This window comes from Oenanthe melanoleuca, chromosome 8 (assembly GCF_029582105.1).
Source record: "Oenanthe melanoleuca isolate GR-GAL-2019-014 chromosome 8, OMel1.0, whole genome shotgun sequence".
Taxonomy (NCBI): Eukaryota; Metazoa; Chordata; class Aves; order Passeriformes; family Muscicapidae; genus Oenanthe; species Oenanthe melanoleuca.
In genome coordinates, this window is record NC_079342.1 from 21,389,542 (window position 1) to 21,407,098 (window position 17,557).

General features: G+C 36.1%; 1 protein-coding gene across 11 annotated transcripts in view; it reads right to left on the reverse strand.

Moving 5' to 3' along the window:
• Window positions 1-2,422: 2,422 nt before the first annotated feature.
• Window positions 2,423-17,557, reverse strand: part of EPS15 (epidermal growth factor receptor pathway substrate 15) — a 67,892-nt gene continuing 52,757 nt past the window's right edge. For 4 of the 11 annotated variants that reach the window (XM_056497521.1, XM_056497520.1, XM_056497522.1 and 1 more), the window contains 10 exons: window positions 16,035-16,232; window positions 15,402-15,470; window positions 14,977-15,067; window positions 13,657-13,692; window positions 12,686-12,822; window positions 11,035-11,104; window positions 9,740-9,816; window positions 9,072-9,234; window positions 6,184-6,362; window positions 2,423-4,305 (listed from right to left, as the gene is read on the reverse strand). In XM_056497521.1, coding sequence (XP_056353496.1) covers window positions 4,159-4,305; window positions 6,184-6,362; window positions 9,072-9,234; window positions 9,740-9,816; window positions 11,035-11,104; window positions 12,686-12,822; window positions 13,657-13,692; window positions 14,977-15,067; window positions 15,402-15,470; window positions 16,035-16,232 — 1,167 coding nt within the window. In that variant the 3' untranslated portion in view covers window positions 2,423-4,158. Of the gene's footprint in view, window positions 4,306-5,587; window positions 5,625-6,183; window positions 6,363-9,071; window positions 9,235-9,739; window positions 9,817-11,034; window positions 11,105-12,685; window positions 12,823-13,656; window positions 13,693-14,976; window positions 15,068-15,401; window positions 15,471-16,034; window positions 16,233-17,557 lie in introns of all 11 variants that reach the window. The other 7 variants (XM_056497526.1, XM_056497528.1, XM_056497524.1 and 4 more) reach the window with 4 other exon arrangements.

Genomic DNA, 17,557 nt, shown 5'->3' on the forward strand with positions numbered 1-17,557 from the left:
TAAATCAAACATTTCAGCTCAGTGAGGGATAGCATGAGGAGCACAAGCACCTTCCCAGAGCTATTTTGGAACAAATACAAGCCCACGTTTTCCAGCATAAAATGCCTGTTTACATGCATTTCATTTTCTGAATTGTGAGGCTGATACATTCCAGCTCACAGAGTTCACAATGAAGCCAGATTTCCTGCATAGTTCTACACTTCAGCTCATTGCCAGTAGCCAGTCAAGCTAACGTAAAGAACATTTTTATCAATAATCACCCCAGAATATACTCCAAATTGCTTTTTACAACTTCTAGAATCATATGTTGTAGGGACAAAGATGAAAAAGCTAAAACAGGACAAATTTGCTCCTCTGAGCATTGCATTGTATGTTTGAGAACAGTTGTGCTTTTAATATCTGACAGTAAAATAAAATAAATATTCTAAGTTAAATGGATAGCATATTAAGGAAAATTAGAGAATTGAACATTAAACAAGTATACTTTATCTGTAGTTTTCAGGATACAGGGTCAGTGGTTGGAACCACACCTGAGTTATTTATTCAGTACAAGTTATTACTGAATGTGGACCCAAAATGAAATTGACACTCCAAAATCCTCAGAACTGTTTGGAACTTAAGGACCCTAATTTTAAAAGTAAGGAAGTATTAACAGAGCTTCAGTAAGTATTAAAAAAATTCTACATGGATTTTACCTAAAAACCCACTGAGTCTTTTAAAATTATTTTTTCTGTATAAGTGACCACACCTGTTCATATAGCATTGCAGGAGAGACTGCATTCTATGGAAAACAATCCTAAAGACCTTCTGGCTTTGAATACAGACATGTCATGCTACAAAGTCTCAACAGAATAAACAGAAAAGTCTGGCCACACTTGAAAGTCACTTTGTGTGGATCAGGATGAGTCTGGCACATGCAAAACTGAGAGAGCTGACAATTTGGAGAGTGTTGCAGGATCTCTCACTGGGACAGGCCTCGAAGTCAAAGGTAAGAATTTCTCCCTGTATTACCAGTAAACTAAACCCTCAAATATCTTGTTTAAAATGACACTTCTGTTAAATTCTTAATTTATTTCCAGTTATTTGTATAGTCCTGCAGAGGACTGCAACTGGCTGCTCATGCCAACAGAGAAAACACCTCATAACATAGCTCCTATCTACAGGATACAAAAATAAAATGGAATAAAATTGCTTTTACTCTGCACAAGGTTGTCTTTCCAGATTAGAGCACTTATGTAATAACTGTGAGACCTGTTATCACTTACAGAACAGGAAATGGCTTAGCATTAAGTGGTGTGTCCATACTCACTTATTAAATCAGCAAGAGATAACTAGAAACAACATCCTGACCTCTTGAACACACATACAAACAATGCAGCATTTTCCTCTATCAGCAGATCACCTGCTCTAAAAACCAATGCTCTTTGTTTTTGGTTAAATTCTAAGGTCCAGGCAGCTCCAGGTGTCTCAATTTCAGCACCACAGGAATTCTGAAGTATTCTGAGCAAGGAATGGGAATGCAGCTGGTGTAATTTATGTATGTTTTGCTATTCATGTTTCTTTAAAGAGCTTGTGGATGAAAATGACTTCTGTTTCAGGATATTACTGACTGATGCTTGTCAGCTGATGAATTACAAGTTCATTCCCACCTTTTCTGGAATAACATTAAGCTGTCTTCCCTTCCTTCCTCTTTACTTCTGTGCCTTTCCTAATTTAAGCCTCAGAGGTCCCTGCAAACACAACTCTGCAGAGAATACAAGAGTTCAGTAACACTCACATGGGCAACTAAATTCCATTCTACCCACCACAAAAGATAAAAAAAATCTTTTGTTAGGGAAAATCACTGTCCTCTCCCTTTTTATAAGAAAAAATGGATGCATCTGAAAGCCAATCTTCATGTTCACCTTAGTTAACAGCAGAATTAAATTAAGAGCATCCACTGACATGATACAGAATTCCATAACAGGAAAACACAGGACTTTAGTTGCCAATATTTTGAGCAAATATGTTACTTTCCCAAACTTACCTTCTGTTATCTAAATCTAAATTAGCATTCTGTCAGTATTGCAAAAACAAAACCATGAGGTTGCACATCCATGCACACAATGACTTCGAAAATTCAGGCTAAAGCACAACTAAAACACTCCAATACTGAAGTCATAAATTTGCTAAATACTCAAATTCTGGAACAGCCAATTCAAACTTTAGTAGGTAAAAGAAACTGTTGAGAAGTTACTAGGGAAATAACACAAGGCAACCCAATTCTGCTACTGGATTCTATTTCTGTGAAGCTGACCCATGGCAGGTGTGTCAGGTGGCAAAGGCCACAGACAGCAAACTACAGTCAGGACACCTCACACTGCATTATATTCACACAATACTTTACATCTCACAACACCCTCTTGAAAAAACAGGCAAACAGTTCACATTTATGTACTTAAACTTTATTTTTTCATAATTACAGGCTATTGTTAGAATTTTTAAACAAAAGGGAAGTCTATAAATAGAGGCTAATCCCACCTGAACAAGTTGTTTAAAAAAAAAAACAAAAACAAACAGTTAAAACTTCATAAAGTAATGCCATTTAGCTCACAGCAGTGGTTTGTTGGTAATCTGAGTAAAAGTCTTAGAGTCAGTAACATGAAATGTAACATCAAATGACTCAAAACTTTAAATTCCATAAAGGAAAGCAGGAATATATATATAATATATACATAAATATTGTGTTGGTCCACTGAGTATACATTTTTAACAAAAGATAAGAAACTACGTAATCCAGTTAAGCATATGATTTGCAAGATTAGTGTACACTCATTACAAAGATGTATAAGTTATAACTATTTAATACTTGCAAAATTTTAAGTTACTTTTTTCTGAGCGGTGTTTAAATGCTCATCTCCCAGTGCAAAAGAAAAACCATCCCAGTCAGGTTAATAATTTTTTCCTGAAAAATTAAAACCTTCAAACTCATGCAACAGCAGCATTGACAGGTAATGGGAAGAGCTTAAATATACTGAAGCAAGGCTGAATTCTCCCCCTCTGCCCCAGTGCTGTGTATTGAAACATTTCAATTTCCTCAAAAGAAATAACACAGGTTAAAAGTGCAAGAAAAAAAAACCCTTCTAGATGTTTATGCTGCTGCCATCCATTTTTCTTAGATAGGGCACAAGATTATTATTTTTGGAATTATTTTAATGAAACTGATTTTCCAAATAGAATTCATTCAAAATGAATAATAAGTTATTTTCATTAACATTCTATCAATCCTACTCTGACTCAGTGACCATTCAGAAATCATTCAGTTTAAGGTGCAACTATCAGTTGGCATTCAATAAATTACATATACAGAAAACAACTGTGGTTAAAAAAAATAGAAATCAGACTACCTGTTTTTTCTTTCTATTCTCAATCCTATTTCAAATGGAACTCATTAACTTGCCAGTTCAGCTGCATATTTCACAGGCAAAAGTGGCTCAAATAGCAGTGGGGTCTCACAATTTGACAGTCACCTTAGTCAACAGCAAATGCACATGAATTTTCAGCTTAATTGCTTTATAAAACAAAAATAATAGGTCTGTCTTAAAACCTATGATCATGCAGGAAAAGCAATAAAGGTTTCAGAAAGACATACTCTTTATGATGGAGACTCCATGAAGATTATGTTAAATCCAACATAAAATCTTCAACGAGGAGAAAAATAATCTATATGCATACATGTAAAATAAAGCACTCCACAACTCTGGCATTACTAAAACCTCTTCAGAAGGATAAAAGGTTTCCAGTGACTAACTGCTTGATGGGAGACAGTCAGCCATGACAGAATAATTGCTGTGTTCACTTTATGCTCAATTACCAACTGCTGACAGATTACAGTCAAACCCCATCCTCTCTATCTGCATTTTAAACTGATTTGCTTTCAGCTGGGAAAAATACTTTGCTCTCCTGAAAACGTGAAAGACATTGAATGCTAAACTTAACAATTATTCAAACAATAACCAAAAAGATTGAATTTAGCAGAAACATTCACATCACTTTCAGAAATTTAAAACCTTTCATAGTTTCTTGTATATATGCATTTTCCGATTAACATTTAAATACGTTAGATACTCAGGAAAAGGGACAAAACAGTTTATGTCAAATATAATCTTATTCTAAACTTCATGCTTCTGATATTTCAGATTTACTGAGTGCAATAGCCAGTTCCAAGTCTTCTTGCTCTTGCTGCTTTAATCTTGCCAATCTTTGTTTTTCTTCTCTCTCACTTTCTCTCTTAGCCCATTCAATCATGTCTTCCTCAGTAGAATACTGCATGTTTAAAGACAAAATAAAACAGATTAATAATAGTGATAATTGCTACTCACTATTAATTACAATGTTAAACACTCAGTTTAAGGGACAATTAGTTTTTCAATAATTGAACATATTCTAGTCTTTCAAAAATATTTCTTGTTTTGTAGTTGTAATAGACTAAATTGGCTTAGTTTAAGGTTTAACTACTAAGAATTGCACTGAATCACACTGATGTATTTTAATGACATATGTTATGTTTCAAATTTCAGTATTAAGTTTCTAAAACGTTACTGAGCAAAAAGTGCTATAATTTAAAAACAGCTTTATTTTGGATAAATACCAGTCTATACAAGAAAAACTTTAAATAAATAAATCAGGAGAACATTTTGCAAAGCACACTCCTATTCACACTGTAGGCCATCCTGATTTATCCTGCTGTCATTAGGGATGACTTTTCCAGGTGAAAATTATTGCAAAAATTTATATGTAGACTGACTGTTTCTGAATGTGCAGATGAAAAATATCACTGGCAAGAAGCAGCAAAATAATAAGAGTAACTGTAGAGTTAGAAGGCTGATAGTAATACAAAGAAAGGTCAGCATGATATGAGAGAGAAAAAAAAGAACAGATTATTTCCATGTATATTGATGAGAACCGACTGTGAACTAAATACCTCCAGTAGAATGACTATAAATCAGAGACAACTAAGGGTATTATCTTAAATAAAATACAAAAGATTATGCTAAAGTTTCTTTCTAGCAAACATGTAGAAAAGTTAAGAGATAGGTGAAGCCCCTGTCCTCATGGATGTGCCAGCATTAACTGAAAGGGTTAGATGTTAGAGACCCCAGGTCTCTGCTTTGAGCTGCTTCTTTGGGAAATAAAAGCAGAAACACCTGAGTTTTCTCCATAGTGCACTCAGTATTTTCAGTAATTGCAGCTGGAAAAGAATACTATTTCCTTCATAAAGATAATAAACATCCTTGCCACTCTTCCAAACTGGCTTCTCAGTCCCCCTAACTACTACCATGGATGGATAACCACACTTCAGAAGTTACCATGCTCCAAGACACAGCAACCAGTACAAGTTTACTTGGAGAGACTGACAATCCTTAGTTTACTTCAATCAAGCACATAGTTTATTAGGCCTGAACAGAAAAAGAGCAGTATGGTCAAGATACTGTAAATGCAAATTGCATTTAACAGGTATCAGGCTTGAAAGTGAGATGATGCCTTTCAAAACTTCTACTTGCAAAAGCTCAAAAGAAAAAAAAATAATATAGAGGCATGCACAAACCTTTAGATTTGCTTCTACTGCTTGGACACCACGACTTCTATGAAATGAATTCTGGTTATAAAGAGACACTTACTATTTTACTACATTGTGCATAAGTCTGGAATTGACTAACCGTTCAAAACTCATCAAATTATATTTCATTAACACTGTTACGAGGCTGTTTATCATTATTTCAGTACATGAAAATTATGACCAAATAGTTCAGTGACAGTTAAAATCACATTTTGGTTTATTTTTAATTGGGTAGTTAACAGTGTGCTTGTTACAGATTTGTAATTTAAATCTGCTGTACACATTGATAAAATGGATAATCCCTTGAACACAGATATTTTTGAAATCCTCTCCTCTAAAAGCTAGGAGGCCTCCATGAAAAAAGGCATAAAACCAATGCAATTTAAACCTTAACTACAACATTTGCAGCATTTTGTTTTAGGACAGCCTCAGCTTTAAACTAAATGTAAACACTGTTTTAATTGGAAGCAATATCCCTTTCGTACATGGGATATGTTTCAATAATTTAAATTAGACTGAAGACTTCAGTGTGAACATTCAAAACTGCCGTTATACTGAAACAAATGTAAAAAGTGTTTACTCACAGTACTGAAGTTTGCAAAATTGTTGGGGTCAGCCTCTTTACTGATGTTGGTGGGAGCAAATGGATCACAGAATAGATCTGCTTCTTGTTCTTTGGGAATGTCTGGGGTGGGGAAAGGCTGAAATGGATCACTCGACTTAAAGGAATCTGAAGAGTCTATTTGATTGATAGGTCTTTTCCCTTAGATTTAAATGAATTTAAAATGAATTTAAGATAGCAGGTAATAACATGCCAAAACTAGTAAAAAAAAAAAAAACATTCAAAAGCTACTTGGAATGCAACATCTTCCCACAAACTAGTGGAGCTGTAGTTTCAGAGGAAGGGTTGCCAATTTAAAAAATGAGGGTTCAGCCCACACTTTCTGAAAGGGTTATCAGGTGAAAAGGAACACATGTATGTTAATGAGTCAGGAACACAGCTGTATATTACTTAATTATTTTGGAGAGAGAATTTCTAACAGTTTTGAGCACCTATTCTGTTAGCACAGTATTGTTTTCTGGTTGTCAACTGTCTTTGATCATTCCAGCAGGGCTCTTTTATTATTTCTTTGGATCAAGTTAACACAACTTTATTCAGAGAGCAGAAATACACTACATTTATAAGTTTTCAAAACACGATGTCCACTCCCTATGCTAAGGCCAGGAATTTCTGCAGTTTAAAACAAGGAATATGACAACAAGCAATCACAGGCTGAGCTGTTTTGTTCATTCTTGCCTAAGTATCTGCAAATGAACAGAAACAGGGACAACCCCCCACTTATTTTGTTGGGTTTTTTTACAGCTTAATCCCAGTCAACTCTCAACACCGTGGAGGACATTAACCCAAATACTTCCAAGAATTCAAGCTGAGCTGAATTTCATCCCACCACTCCCTCTGTATGTTACTGTTTACACAAGAGGTTTCAGTGCAGTTTCTCGAATTCTACTACCACGTGCTGCAAGTGGTCCACACTTGAAGTGGTTATATTTTAAAACTTGCTTCTGTTTCAATTTCAGATTAAAACTGCAGAATTGAACAAAGGTGCTTATTATTTAACATATCACTACTGAAAATTAGTCTAAAATTACTTCATAAGAGCAAAAGAGTTTCTCATCTGGCAATGATTTAGAGATTTGGAGAACATCCCCTGGGAAACATAAAATTTACACAGACACTTCCCAGATAACCCTTCCATCTCTCTCATGGATTATGTTCTATCCATGTAGCACTGATATTGTGCTGCCACATCCCTCTAAGTGTTCAAGGCCAGGTTGGATGGGGCAACCTGTTCTAGTGAAAGATGTCTCTGCCTGTGGCAGGGGCTTGGAACTGGATCATCTTTAAGATCCCTTCTAACCCCAACCATCTTGTGATTCTACAATTCTGTTACTTACAAATAATGCCTGCCTGTTTCTTGAAAAATATGGGAGAAGTATCTCCAAATAAAAACCAGGGAATTTTATTTCTGCATGGGAAGGGTTAAAAAATTGTAAGAATATAAAATACGCAATCACCAAATCTTCCCCAAAATTGAGAAATTGGGTGTTTATCACTAGCTTAAGAGGCAACAGAATTCAAAGACAACAACCCTTCTACACACTTCCCAGTAGACAGAAGAATTAAAAGAAAGATTTTTGGATATTTCTTTGAAAAAGCATTCCATTGTTTCAAATCAGACCAAGGAAATCATTAAGATAATTAAATTTAAATACCTCAAATTTTATTTCCATTAGGAAAATAATTAATTTGGAATGGTTATCAAGATAACCACATTTTTAACTGTGTCTATCAAAACCACCTATTTTTTCCTAATCATCTGCTGCTAAGGATGGTCTTTTTCCATCCCTAGAAGCCTGCCTTCCAAAAGTGCATGTCACAGCCACTCCCGTAAAATCAAATCAGAAATCCTTTTTATGTTTAAATAAGGACTAACATCAAACATTCAAATTATCACCACTTGCTATGTCAGCTGTTTTAATGTTAATTACAATGGAAATGATTACTTGCAAGGCATTAGCATGAACCAGATCTCACACCAACATTAGAAACTAAACAGCCGAGTTTAAACTTCAGTATGAGCACTCCTGTATCTACTGTGTTCCCCTTCTTTAGAGGAAAAGATGAATACACATTTAAGTTTCATGCCACAGTTTCTCAAAATACCTTGAGACTCATCCATGTAGTATAACAGTGAAACAAATGACACAGTAGAGTTTTTAAAGACAATGAAACAGAGGACAGAAATTTTTAAAGGAATACTAGAAATATATTTTCCTATGTTTGCAAAAACAAATTAAGAGTGAGTAAGCAATCTGTTGTAACATCGTCTTGTAGCAACCACAAGAAGGTGTTGTTATGCATGATAACCATGGCCTTTTCTGGAGAGCAGAGTGGTTTGTGCTATGGAACATCCCAGAAACTCCTCTACCACCGAGGAGAAAACAGCCCAGGGAACTTGGGTTTATTATTGTTACGGCTACAAACCTCTGGGAAAAATTTAACTTGAAAACCTAAGCCAATTCTTTAACCCTTTTAAAATCATTTTGCATTAAACCCATCTTTGTTTGCAATGTATAAAGCACACTAAATTCTCACTTTAATAATAATTTAATTCAAGATTCACAGTGTAGCACATTAGCAACCATTTCATTTGCAGCTATGCTGTATTCTGGCACACATTTGTAACAAGTCTTTTTTCCTGTTTTCTAAATCCTTTGTCTCTTCAAACTCTCATCCCAAACACCATGCAAAACTTTACTCTGAGGAAATGGCCAACAGATAAGGAAGGGATTTGTTTCACATCTTGCTCATTAATTTTAAATTCAGACTCTCTACCCTCCCCTCACAATTCCTGTCTCTCTGCCAACATGAAGCAGCTGATTGTTTCCACATCTCAGTGTCAGCCCTTACCAGGTGGTGGTGGGCAGGGCCTGGTGGGAGTTCCTGTCTTGGGTGGCAGTGCAGGAGGAACATCCTCATTTTTAGCTGGTGGTTCTTCAAATAAGTTTTTAGTTATGGTGACACTGCTGACAGAGCCTGATGTGGAAGAGCTAAAAGGATCCTCATTGTTGGCCTTCAACAAAGAAAATAGCAACACACACATTTTCAGTGCAGTGCTACCAGACATTCTCTTCAATAATACAGTATTAAATCAGAACTGAAAGTTTGGACTAAGACTAAAGAAAATACTTTTGTTTCTTTTACACATATTCACGTACTCCAGAAGACTGAACAGAAAGAAAAATCAGGAATGGCTACTATGTACAGCACTATAAAGTTGAAAGCAGTTAAAAATGCAAAAGTAATACTTTTGATGCTAAACTCAGCAAATTTAAAACTAAATAAATAAACAGAAATGGAATAGAGAGAAAAATGGAAATAGAGAGAAAATACTTATCAAGCCAAAAAGATTACACTGCATTCTTCACAGAATTGCAGGACAATTTCCTATCAAGACCTCTATTTTAAGCAAGTCAGCCATTGTTTAGTAGTGGCAAAACTGTAATGCAACTGAGTAAGCTTTGTCTTGTCACTGCAGTTTCATGCATTTTCTGTGAGTAGCAGCAGCTTCACATTACCTTTGACAGCGTGCTGAAGTCAGCAAAGCCACCTTCAAAGGATTCGCTTCCAAACAGGGAGGCAAAGGGGTCTGTAGCTAAATACACACAAATCAAGCAAAGAATAAGATTAAAAGTTAAATATGAAAGACTGAGGAAAAAAAAATGCCCACTGCTATTATTACTAAATAGCAACTATTACATATTTTGCAACATAAACTAATTCAAGCGAAGTATTTTCTGAGATCAGCACTTCAAGTTATGAAGAGCTTTCTCAAAAGCCCTAAGTGTCAACTTCCAATTAAGAATAACAAACCTCCTGAACAGGAAGAAATTCAAAAGAAATACTGGTATGTTTTCCTACATTTAAGAAAAAAAGTTAAATTCCACTGAAAGTATCAGATAACCATAATCATACTATTGGAAAAGTTCTACTGAGATACATGTATGTATACACACAGAGGTGGTTTTTTGTGTGCATACACCCATAAATATACATATATAGACATATATATGTATATATATTATTTATATATATATATATATATATATGAACATGAATCAGAGCTCTTTTCTGACTGCAGACTCACTTATGAAATCACGTACCTGAACCTCATATCCTCCCAGTCTAATTCAACAGTACTTTTTCATTCTCGTGTGCCTAAAATATGTGAAAACTGCTACTACTGTAGAGCAGGAAATGCCATACTCATTTCTGCATCTCTAAAAACCACCATTTTTTTCCTACAATTAAATGGATATGTATACAATACAAAATTACACATGGATTCCTGTTTTGGATTATCACTTGTCAGTGCACTTTAGGAAAATAGGTATTAAGAGCCTTCCCTAAAACACCTTTAGCCCTCAGGCAAGAGAGTGTCACAGAAGGAGCAAACTCGAGCAGCTAAAAATCTCAATGGAGGAGTTTCTCTATTCCACATCTACCTTCATGGTGCAGAGCTCTCCTGATGTTACTTAGGAAGTAACATGAAATTTCTAAAAATAACCCTAATGGAAAGCAGTACAAGCCATCCAAATACTCCAAACGCTTAGATCAGGTTACTGTCCCAGTTTTAGGAACAGTTTTTGTGGAATCAGTCTTCAGTGATAAACACTACAGATAGAGGCAATTTTGATTTAAAAACTTCCCCCCCTGAAAACAGGCACCTTATGTCACACTTTATAGGAAAATTCATAAAACATGGGAAATCCCTATAATGCCCTGTTGCAAATTCAGTAAAAATTCTAGAAACAAAAGCAAGTAAAAGCAAAAATAAACCCCAATAAGCTTGATATGTACAATCTACTTTTACCTAGATCATTTGATGTAGTAACAGTGGTTCCACCAGGAGCAAAAGGGTCATTCTTCTTTGATAACTCTGTCTAAAATAAAAAATTCCTTTGGAGGGAAATTTGCTTTTCAGCTTAAAAGATTCTTCAATCTAAGAACACAGTCACCATTTATTTTAGTTTAGAAGTTTTCAGATAACACATTCTGGAAATAGCTTTTATCAGCATCAGTAAAGAAATCTGTTAACAGAAACTCTTCCTCTCTGTTTTGATTAATACTTCGAAATGATGGAAAAAAGGTACAATATTTGCAACATACTTGTTAACAGCTAATGCAACAGCCAAGAATATCTACCACTTATTCTGGTCTCTGATTTCTACAACCAGATCCATCTTCATGAAGATTTCAACACTCCAGAGGTGTGTGGCAACGCATTTAGGATGATTGTGTAACTTTAGTTCTGAAGTACAGATCTCAAGAATCTACTGCTAATCCCACACCACAGCTCTGCCCCCCTTTTTTCTCTTCCTTTGGACTGTAATAAGACCAAGAATTGGTTACATTAGAACATCAAGACTTTTAAAATGATAGTGTGCCAAGTATTACAGATTGTAGAAATCTAATTTTTAAGCCTGGGGGTGTAGGCCTTGGTGTGTAATATGACCTTGAGATCTGCACCATAGGGAAGGGCAGGACCACCACTGTCAGTGCAGTGATTTCTCACTCTTGGCTGTTGTGGGAGCATGTCAGGCACACTCTGCAGCCACTGAACTTGAATCTTAATACACATGTATCTGAGTTTGATATATGCTTATGTATGTTTTATGCACACACAAAGCTGGAAGTGAGGCATGAACAGAAACAGCACTGAAAAGAAAAGGAGATGTCAAAAGAATGGAGACAAAGTTAATGGCATGAAGAATTTCAGTAGCTTAAATTGTCTATCAGCTTTAAATATTACATGTTCAACAAGTTCTAGTCTACACCAGAGAGAGTTTTATGCCTAATTCTACCTTATTAAAGGTTCAAGACTATTCAGTAACTGCTCATTTATCAGGTGAGCTAACAGACTGAAGTACACTTGAATGAGGTACATTCAGTAGGTATCACCACATTACGAGAGACCTTTGGTGATTCTTATTAAAAAAAAACCAAACCACATCAAAACCTAAACATATTCCTATCTACAGAACAATCGATTTTTCTGAGGGGAAACCCCATACACCACTTCAGATTTCAGATAAAATACAGCACGTAGTTCTTGATTCTATAGCATGTGGAGGCAAAAATCAAGTGTCTGATCAACCCAGTGAGGTTGATCCTGGGTTTCTTTCCATTTATTACTTTCCACCAACTAACAGAGCTGTTGGAGAGCTCTAAAGCTTAAGTCATTGTTAAATAATGACAGTCATTACTGTCAAATGCTCTTAGCTGTGGAGCAGTGAAGATCCCCAATGAAATACTTTAAAAATGTTTTTATTTTTAGTTCTATTTCATCTGTGACTATTTCTAGAAAATAGGACACAAAAAGACAAGACAGAGCCGGGGGATCAGAGATAACCTTTACATGATTTCTGAATATCAATTTTTAAAAGCATGTCTAAATGTACAAAATAGGTGATTTTGTCCAAATCACATAGAGAAAGCAGTAAAAGGTGTGACACCAAACTTACTGTGGTACTATTACTGTTGTCTGCAGAACTAAATGGATCAGTGCCAGCAGTCACAAAAGGATCGGTGGAAGATTGTTTGAAGAAAGAGTCAGCTGCAAAAGGGTCTGAGCCTTTGAAGGGATCACCACCAAAGGGATCTAAAAAGTAAACATCTCTCTAATATTTCTACTTGCTTTACTTAGCTGATATCCTAAAAGTTAAACAATGTATTGGTTTTTTCATACTGCTACAAAAGTGACCCATTTAAGACCAAGGACTTTGAAGTATAAAATTCTCCTGTGAATAATTTGTATTGTATGGTTCAAAATCAGACAAGTCAAAGTTTTCTGCACATCATGAAAACAGCAGTTCCAGAATCATCTCAGCATACAGGTTCTTTAATCAAGTCCCTAAAATGAAGCATTTTACAGAAACTAATGTTTCTAAGAACTCTCCTGCTCTCCTCTCTTGCACTCCTCAAATCCAATTAATGTTCTTATTTGGCACTTGGTACTCAACCCTATTTTACTATTGCTTTCCCACTGGTTATTTGGCTTTTTTGCCACCAGTAACTCCACTCAGGATCAAGCAAACAATGCAATGGCATTGCCCATACAGTCAAACTAAATAAAGACCTCCCACCTTTTCAATACCTGATTCTAAAGAAAGCTGGTATGTTAAGAGCCTTTAAAAGAGCAGAGTCCTATCAATTTGCAAATAAAACAGGCAGTAAGTGTTTGGGGTCTCCTGTTCATCACCTTAACGTACTTAAATCCCAACTAAGGAACTTCCAACAAGAGCAAAATTCATTGGCAATGGACTTCTCTGAAAAGCTTCAACACAAGTGGCCAGGTGCTAATGTCACATATATCCTATCATGACTTTTTGTGGCATTTCCACATACCTTTTTCCTCTGAAAGTGGTGACAATTTTCCCCACTAGCAAGAATCATTCAGAAAAACAAACACATTATCAGTTATAAAGTTACTTACCAATTTTTCCAAAAGGGTCATCTTTGAAGGGATCATCTGTTCAAAAGAAAAGCAAATATTCATTAAACAGCTTATTACCATCATGAAACACACAGAAAAGCAGCCAAGTCCAAGCTGCATTTCTGCTGCGTGTTGAATACCAACACCCACATAATGCAGTATTACCACTGCAGTAATCCAGGCCAGCTACTGAGATGGGTCCCAGTTTTGTTTAATTGTCACAGACACTGTGGATGATAGCTCCCAAGTGTTCACTTCAGTACTGGATGCAAGATCTCAACTCATTTCTACTTTCTCATGTACATCTGAGAGACAGATACCCTGTCTCCTGGTTGTGGGTATCTACCCCTGCATATACTGAGTGTTCACAGCCCAAAAGTTTGGTTCTTAACAGTCAGACCTTTTCTGAAAGAAAGGCCTTGTCATGTGCTGTAAGACCACTTCGATATAAACAAAAATCAAGAAGTATCTATACAGAAACATTCAAGCTGTTTTAAATTACTTTAATTTATTCATTAAAAATATTCAATCTGCACTGACATTCTTTCAGAAGCCAAGTTATCTGAAACAAATTAGCTTATTTTCCTTTCGAAGCAATACAAGCTAAATTGATCAGATCACGTTGATCTGAAAGTATGTAAAATCATATTAATGTGGCTGAAAACATCTGCTGCAGTGAATTCAAATAAACTCCCCTTCCCCAATTGGCTCCATACAGGCAGATCATTCCTTCCATAAAAAAATAAGAGCAGAGCAACATCATTCGTCAATGGCAAGTTCTTAAAATAAAGCCCAGCACTTCCACAAGATGAACAGATGGTGCAGTTCCACATTACCTTGTTCTGAGAGCCAAACTCACAGAAGTAGGCCACAGCCATTCATTCTGAACCACCCACACCCTCCCCAGAGCACAGCCCAGAGAAGCCTCTGCTGACCTGTTTGTGGATTGGGGCTGTCAATCAGATTAGTGACACGACACCTATCACAAACCTGCCCACACCTTTACAGCCAAAATGCCACCAGGGCAGAAGCAGGGAGGGGATGGGGAAGAGAAACCGTCAGGAAGAGCAGTGAGGGAAAAGGAGCAGTTTTCAGAGCTCATTAGGAAGTTCAGAGCAAGGAAGGAGAAACACCCTGGAATTCTCATTTCTATCACTTCTATTTCTGTAACACTATTAGCTCCACGCTCCTGTCACACACACATCTTCAGATTTATTCTATAAAGAGCAGTCTCAAGGTGAAGATGAGCCTGATGTATTCAGAAAATTCACACAAGGCCTGTTTTTGCAAATCTGCACTTAGAGAGAAATGTTTACTTACTGCCAACAAAAGGGTCAGACTGGAAGAACTCTAAGCTGGCTTCAGAAACCAGATCAGGCAACGGGTGAGATTCTGCATCAAATGGATCTTCCTGAGCAATGCAGAATGAGAGAAACATATTAAACTTTTAAGACTTACAAGGATAGAAAACACTTATGTCATCTCCTGTTACCATTCAGTGGTTTCTTAAAGCTTAAAGCAAAGAGACAGCTGGAATTTTGTATAATTCATCAATGGAGTTCCAAAATATTTTTCAACAACCTGCCTGTTACACAAGATGAAATGTTTTCAAGACATCACACTAAATAAAACCAGTAAGAAGTGACAATTACTCCTCTATTGTTGTATGATCATCATGCAAGAAACAGTTTAACCAGGATTTTTTTTAACCTACTTTTTCCTCCCCCAGACCTGAACAAACTCACTTTTTTGGTAACAGTCGCAGCTGGGGTCTCTTTCTCTTCTCCAACTGCTGTTTCAGGACTATTCCTTGTCTGTAGAAGGATAAAAGCAATTCACCATAAATAAGTAAATACAAGACTGCACAATAAAATTTTAAATCTTAAACAGAATCACAGAATATAGTAAAGCCTACTTCAAGAGATTCATACTTATTACAGCACATACTTTAGTGTTCCATAAACCCTGTAAAAGCTTGAAAAAAATAAATCCATCATGAATCTACTGAGACATAAGGAGGAACATTTAAAGAAAGACAGTTTTAGATTTTCTGTACTTTTCCTTATCCTGCTCTCGTTGCACCAAATGAGACAGCTCCTCTCCTTTAATGTTAATTCTGCTATTCAATTTATGATATTTTGCTTTGGAAATAAATACAGGCAAAAAAAAACGTTACTGCTAATTTCCAGGCAAGCTACAATTACCTCCTTTTCTGCTTATAAACTTTCAGATATGTGGAAACACAGTCTCCCAGAAAAACACTCTGAAATTTCAGTTGTGCAAGTGTTTAAAAACATAATCAATCTTGGTACATTCTTAACTTATTCCAAGTTCACAGCTGCAATGCATCGTGATCAAGCAGGCAAAACACTACTCACTGGAGACACACTGTTTGTTTGCTCCTCTTCTGCTATACTTTCCCTCTCAGCATTCTCATTAAGGTTTGCAGTTTCACTGCTGCTGTTGCTAAGACTAGAATGATCCACAGTTCCATTAACAAGTGTACTATGGGGCTGAGAGTGCCAACTAAATTGGTTATTTTCCAGTTCTTTCAGCTCAAGGAGCTTTGTCTGCACCTGTAAACAGAAAAAAATGTATTAGCATCAGTATGGCGAGTAAATGGCAACTCCCTCCTAAATATAAGGTGAGTGATATATGTCTGAAAATCTTATTTTCAAAAGCAAATATAATAAAATATTATAAATATAATAAAAACCTGTTCTTTCAATCAAAGGGTGAAATTTGAGAGATAAGCAGAAATCTTATTTACCAGAAATTCAGAGTGGTGGAAAGACACACCTTTTGCCAAGGAAGAAGGCTGTGTCACTGATAACACCGAGATTGTAGCTATTCAAACTCATCAGAAAAGATGTGAAGGTTTCAGGGTTTTTTTGTTTGTTTAGTTTTGCTGGGGAGTTTTGGTTAGGTTTTTTTTTTTCTTCTTTTTGTTGTGGATTGGGGTTTGCATGTGTGGTTCTGGTTTTTTTCCCTAGATTATATATTTGCAATTTCCTTAAACTCAAAATTAAAAAGGCTGTTTTATCAGAATTCTCATCTTCCAAGAAGGAACATTATGATTTCATTACCATCTCCCACATGACTTCTGAAGTCTACAAAAGCCAAGTTTATCTTCCTAACAGACACTTACATTCATATGTTATTATTTCAGCAATATGCTTAATGCAATGCCTTACAACAAACTTTTACAACCAACCTGCCAGTTATGAAGGAATCACTGGATCTGGCAAGTTATGCAAGAGAATAAACGTAGTCCAGATATTCAGCTGCCTAAATCCCACTGAACTCTGCTAGGTCAGTCATCTAATAGAGTTATTGGGGTGTTCAACAAAGATGTCACCAGGTGTCTTTCAAGTTAACTGACCCCAGACCAGCCATTAGATAATCTTGCTTAAAGCACCAAAGCACCTACTGTTCCTTATATAGGAGTCAAGAGCAATAAAATCAGGAGTACTCTCATAAAGCCTAATTTTAAAAAGTGTCTGTAGTACAATCATAACTACTTATCAGTCTCAAATCTGCTCATGGCAAGCACTTCTTGTCATATAAAAACACTGAGGTGGTATAACCTTCTCTCTAGCTGCGATGAAATGGTGAAAAAATTCATTTGTTTACTTCTCAGTTCCAAAACTAAAAGCCGTATTTTAAAATTCTGAATGTTATAAGACTCCTTAGCAAGTTACAGATGTGAATTGTGTGAAATGACCAACCCTGAAGTCAGCCATTTCTAGGGTTCAAAGGTAGGCTTTGCCTTTTGTTTTCAACTTGGTATCAGTGTGAGTGGCTAATACAAAACACAGCTGGCAACAGGGAAGAAGAACCATGAGGAAAGGGTGTGCAAGCTCATGCATCACAGAAGTAATAACAAATCACTGATTACAGA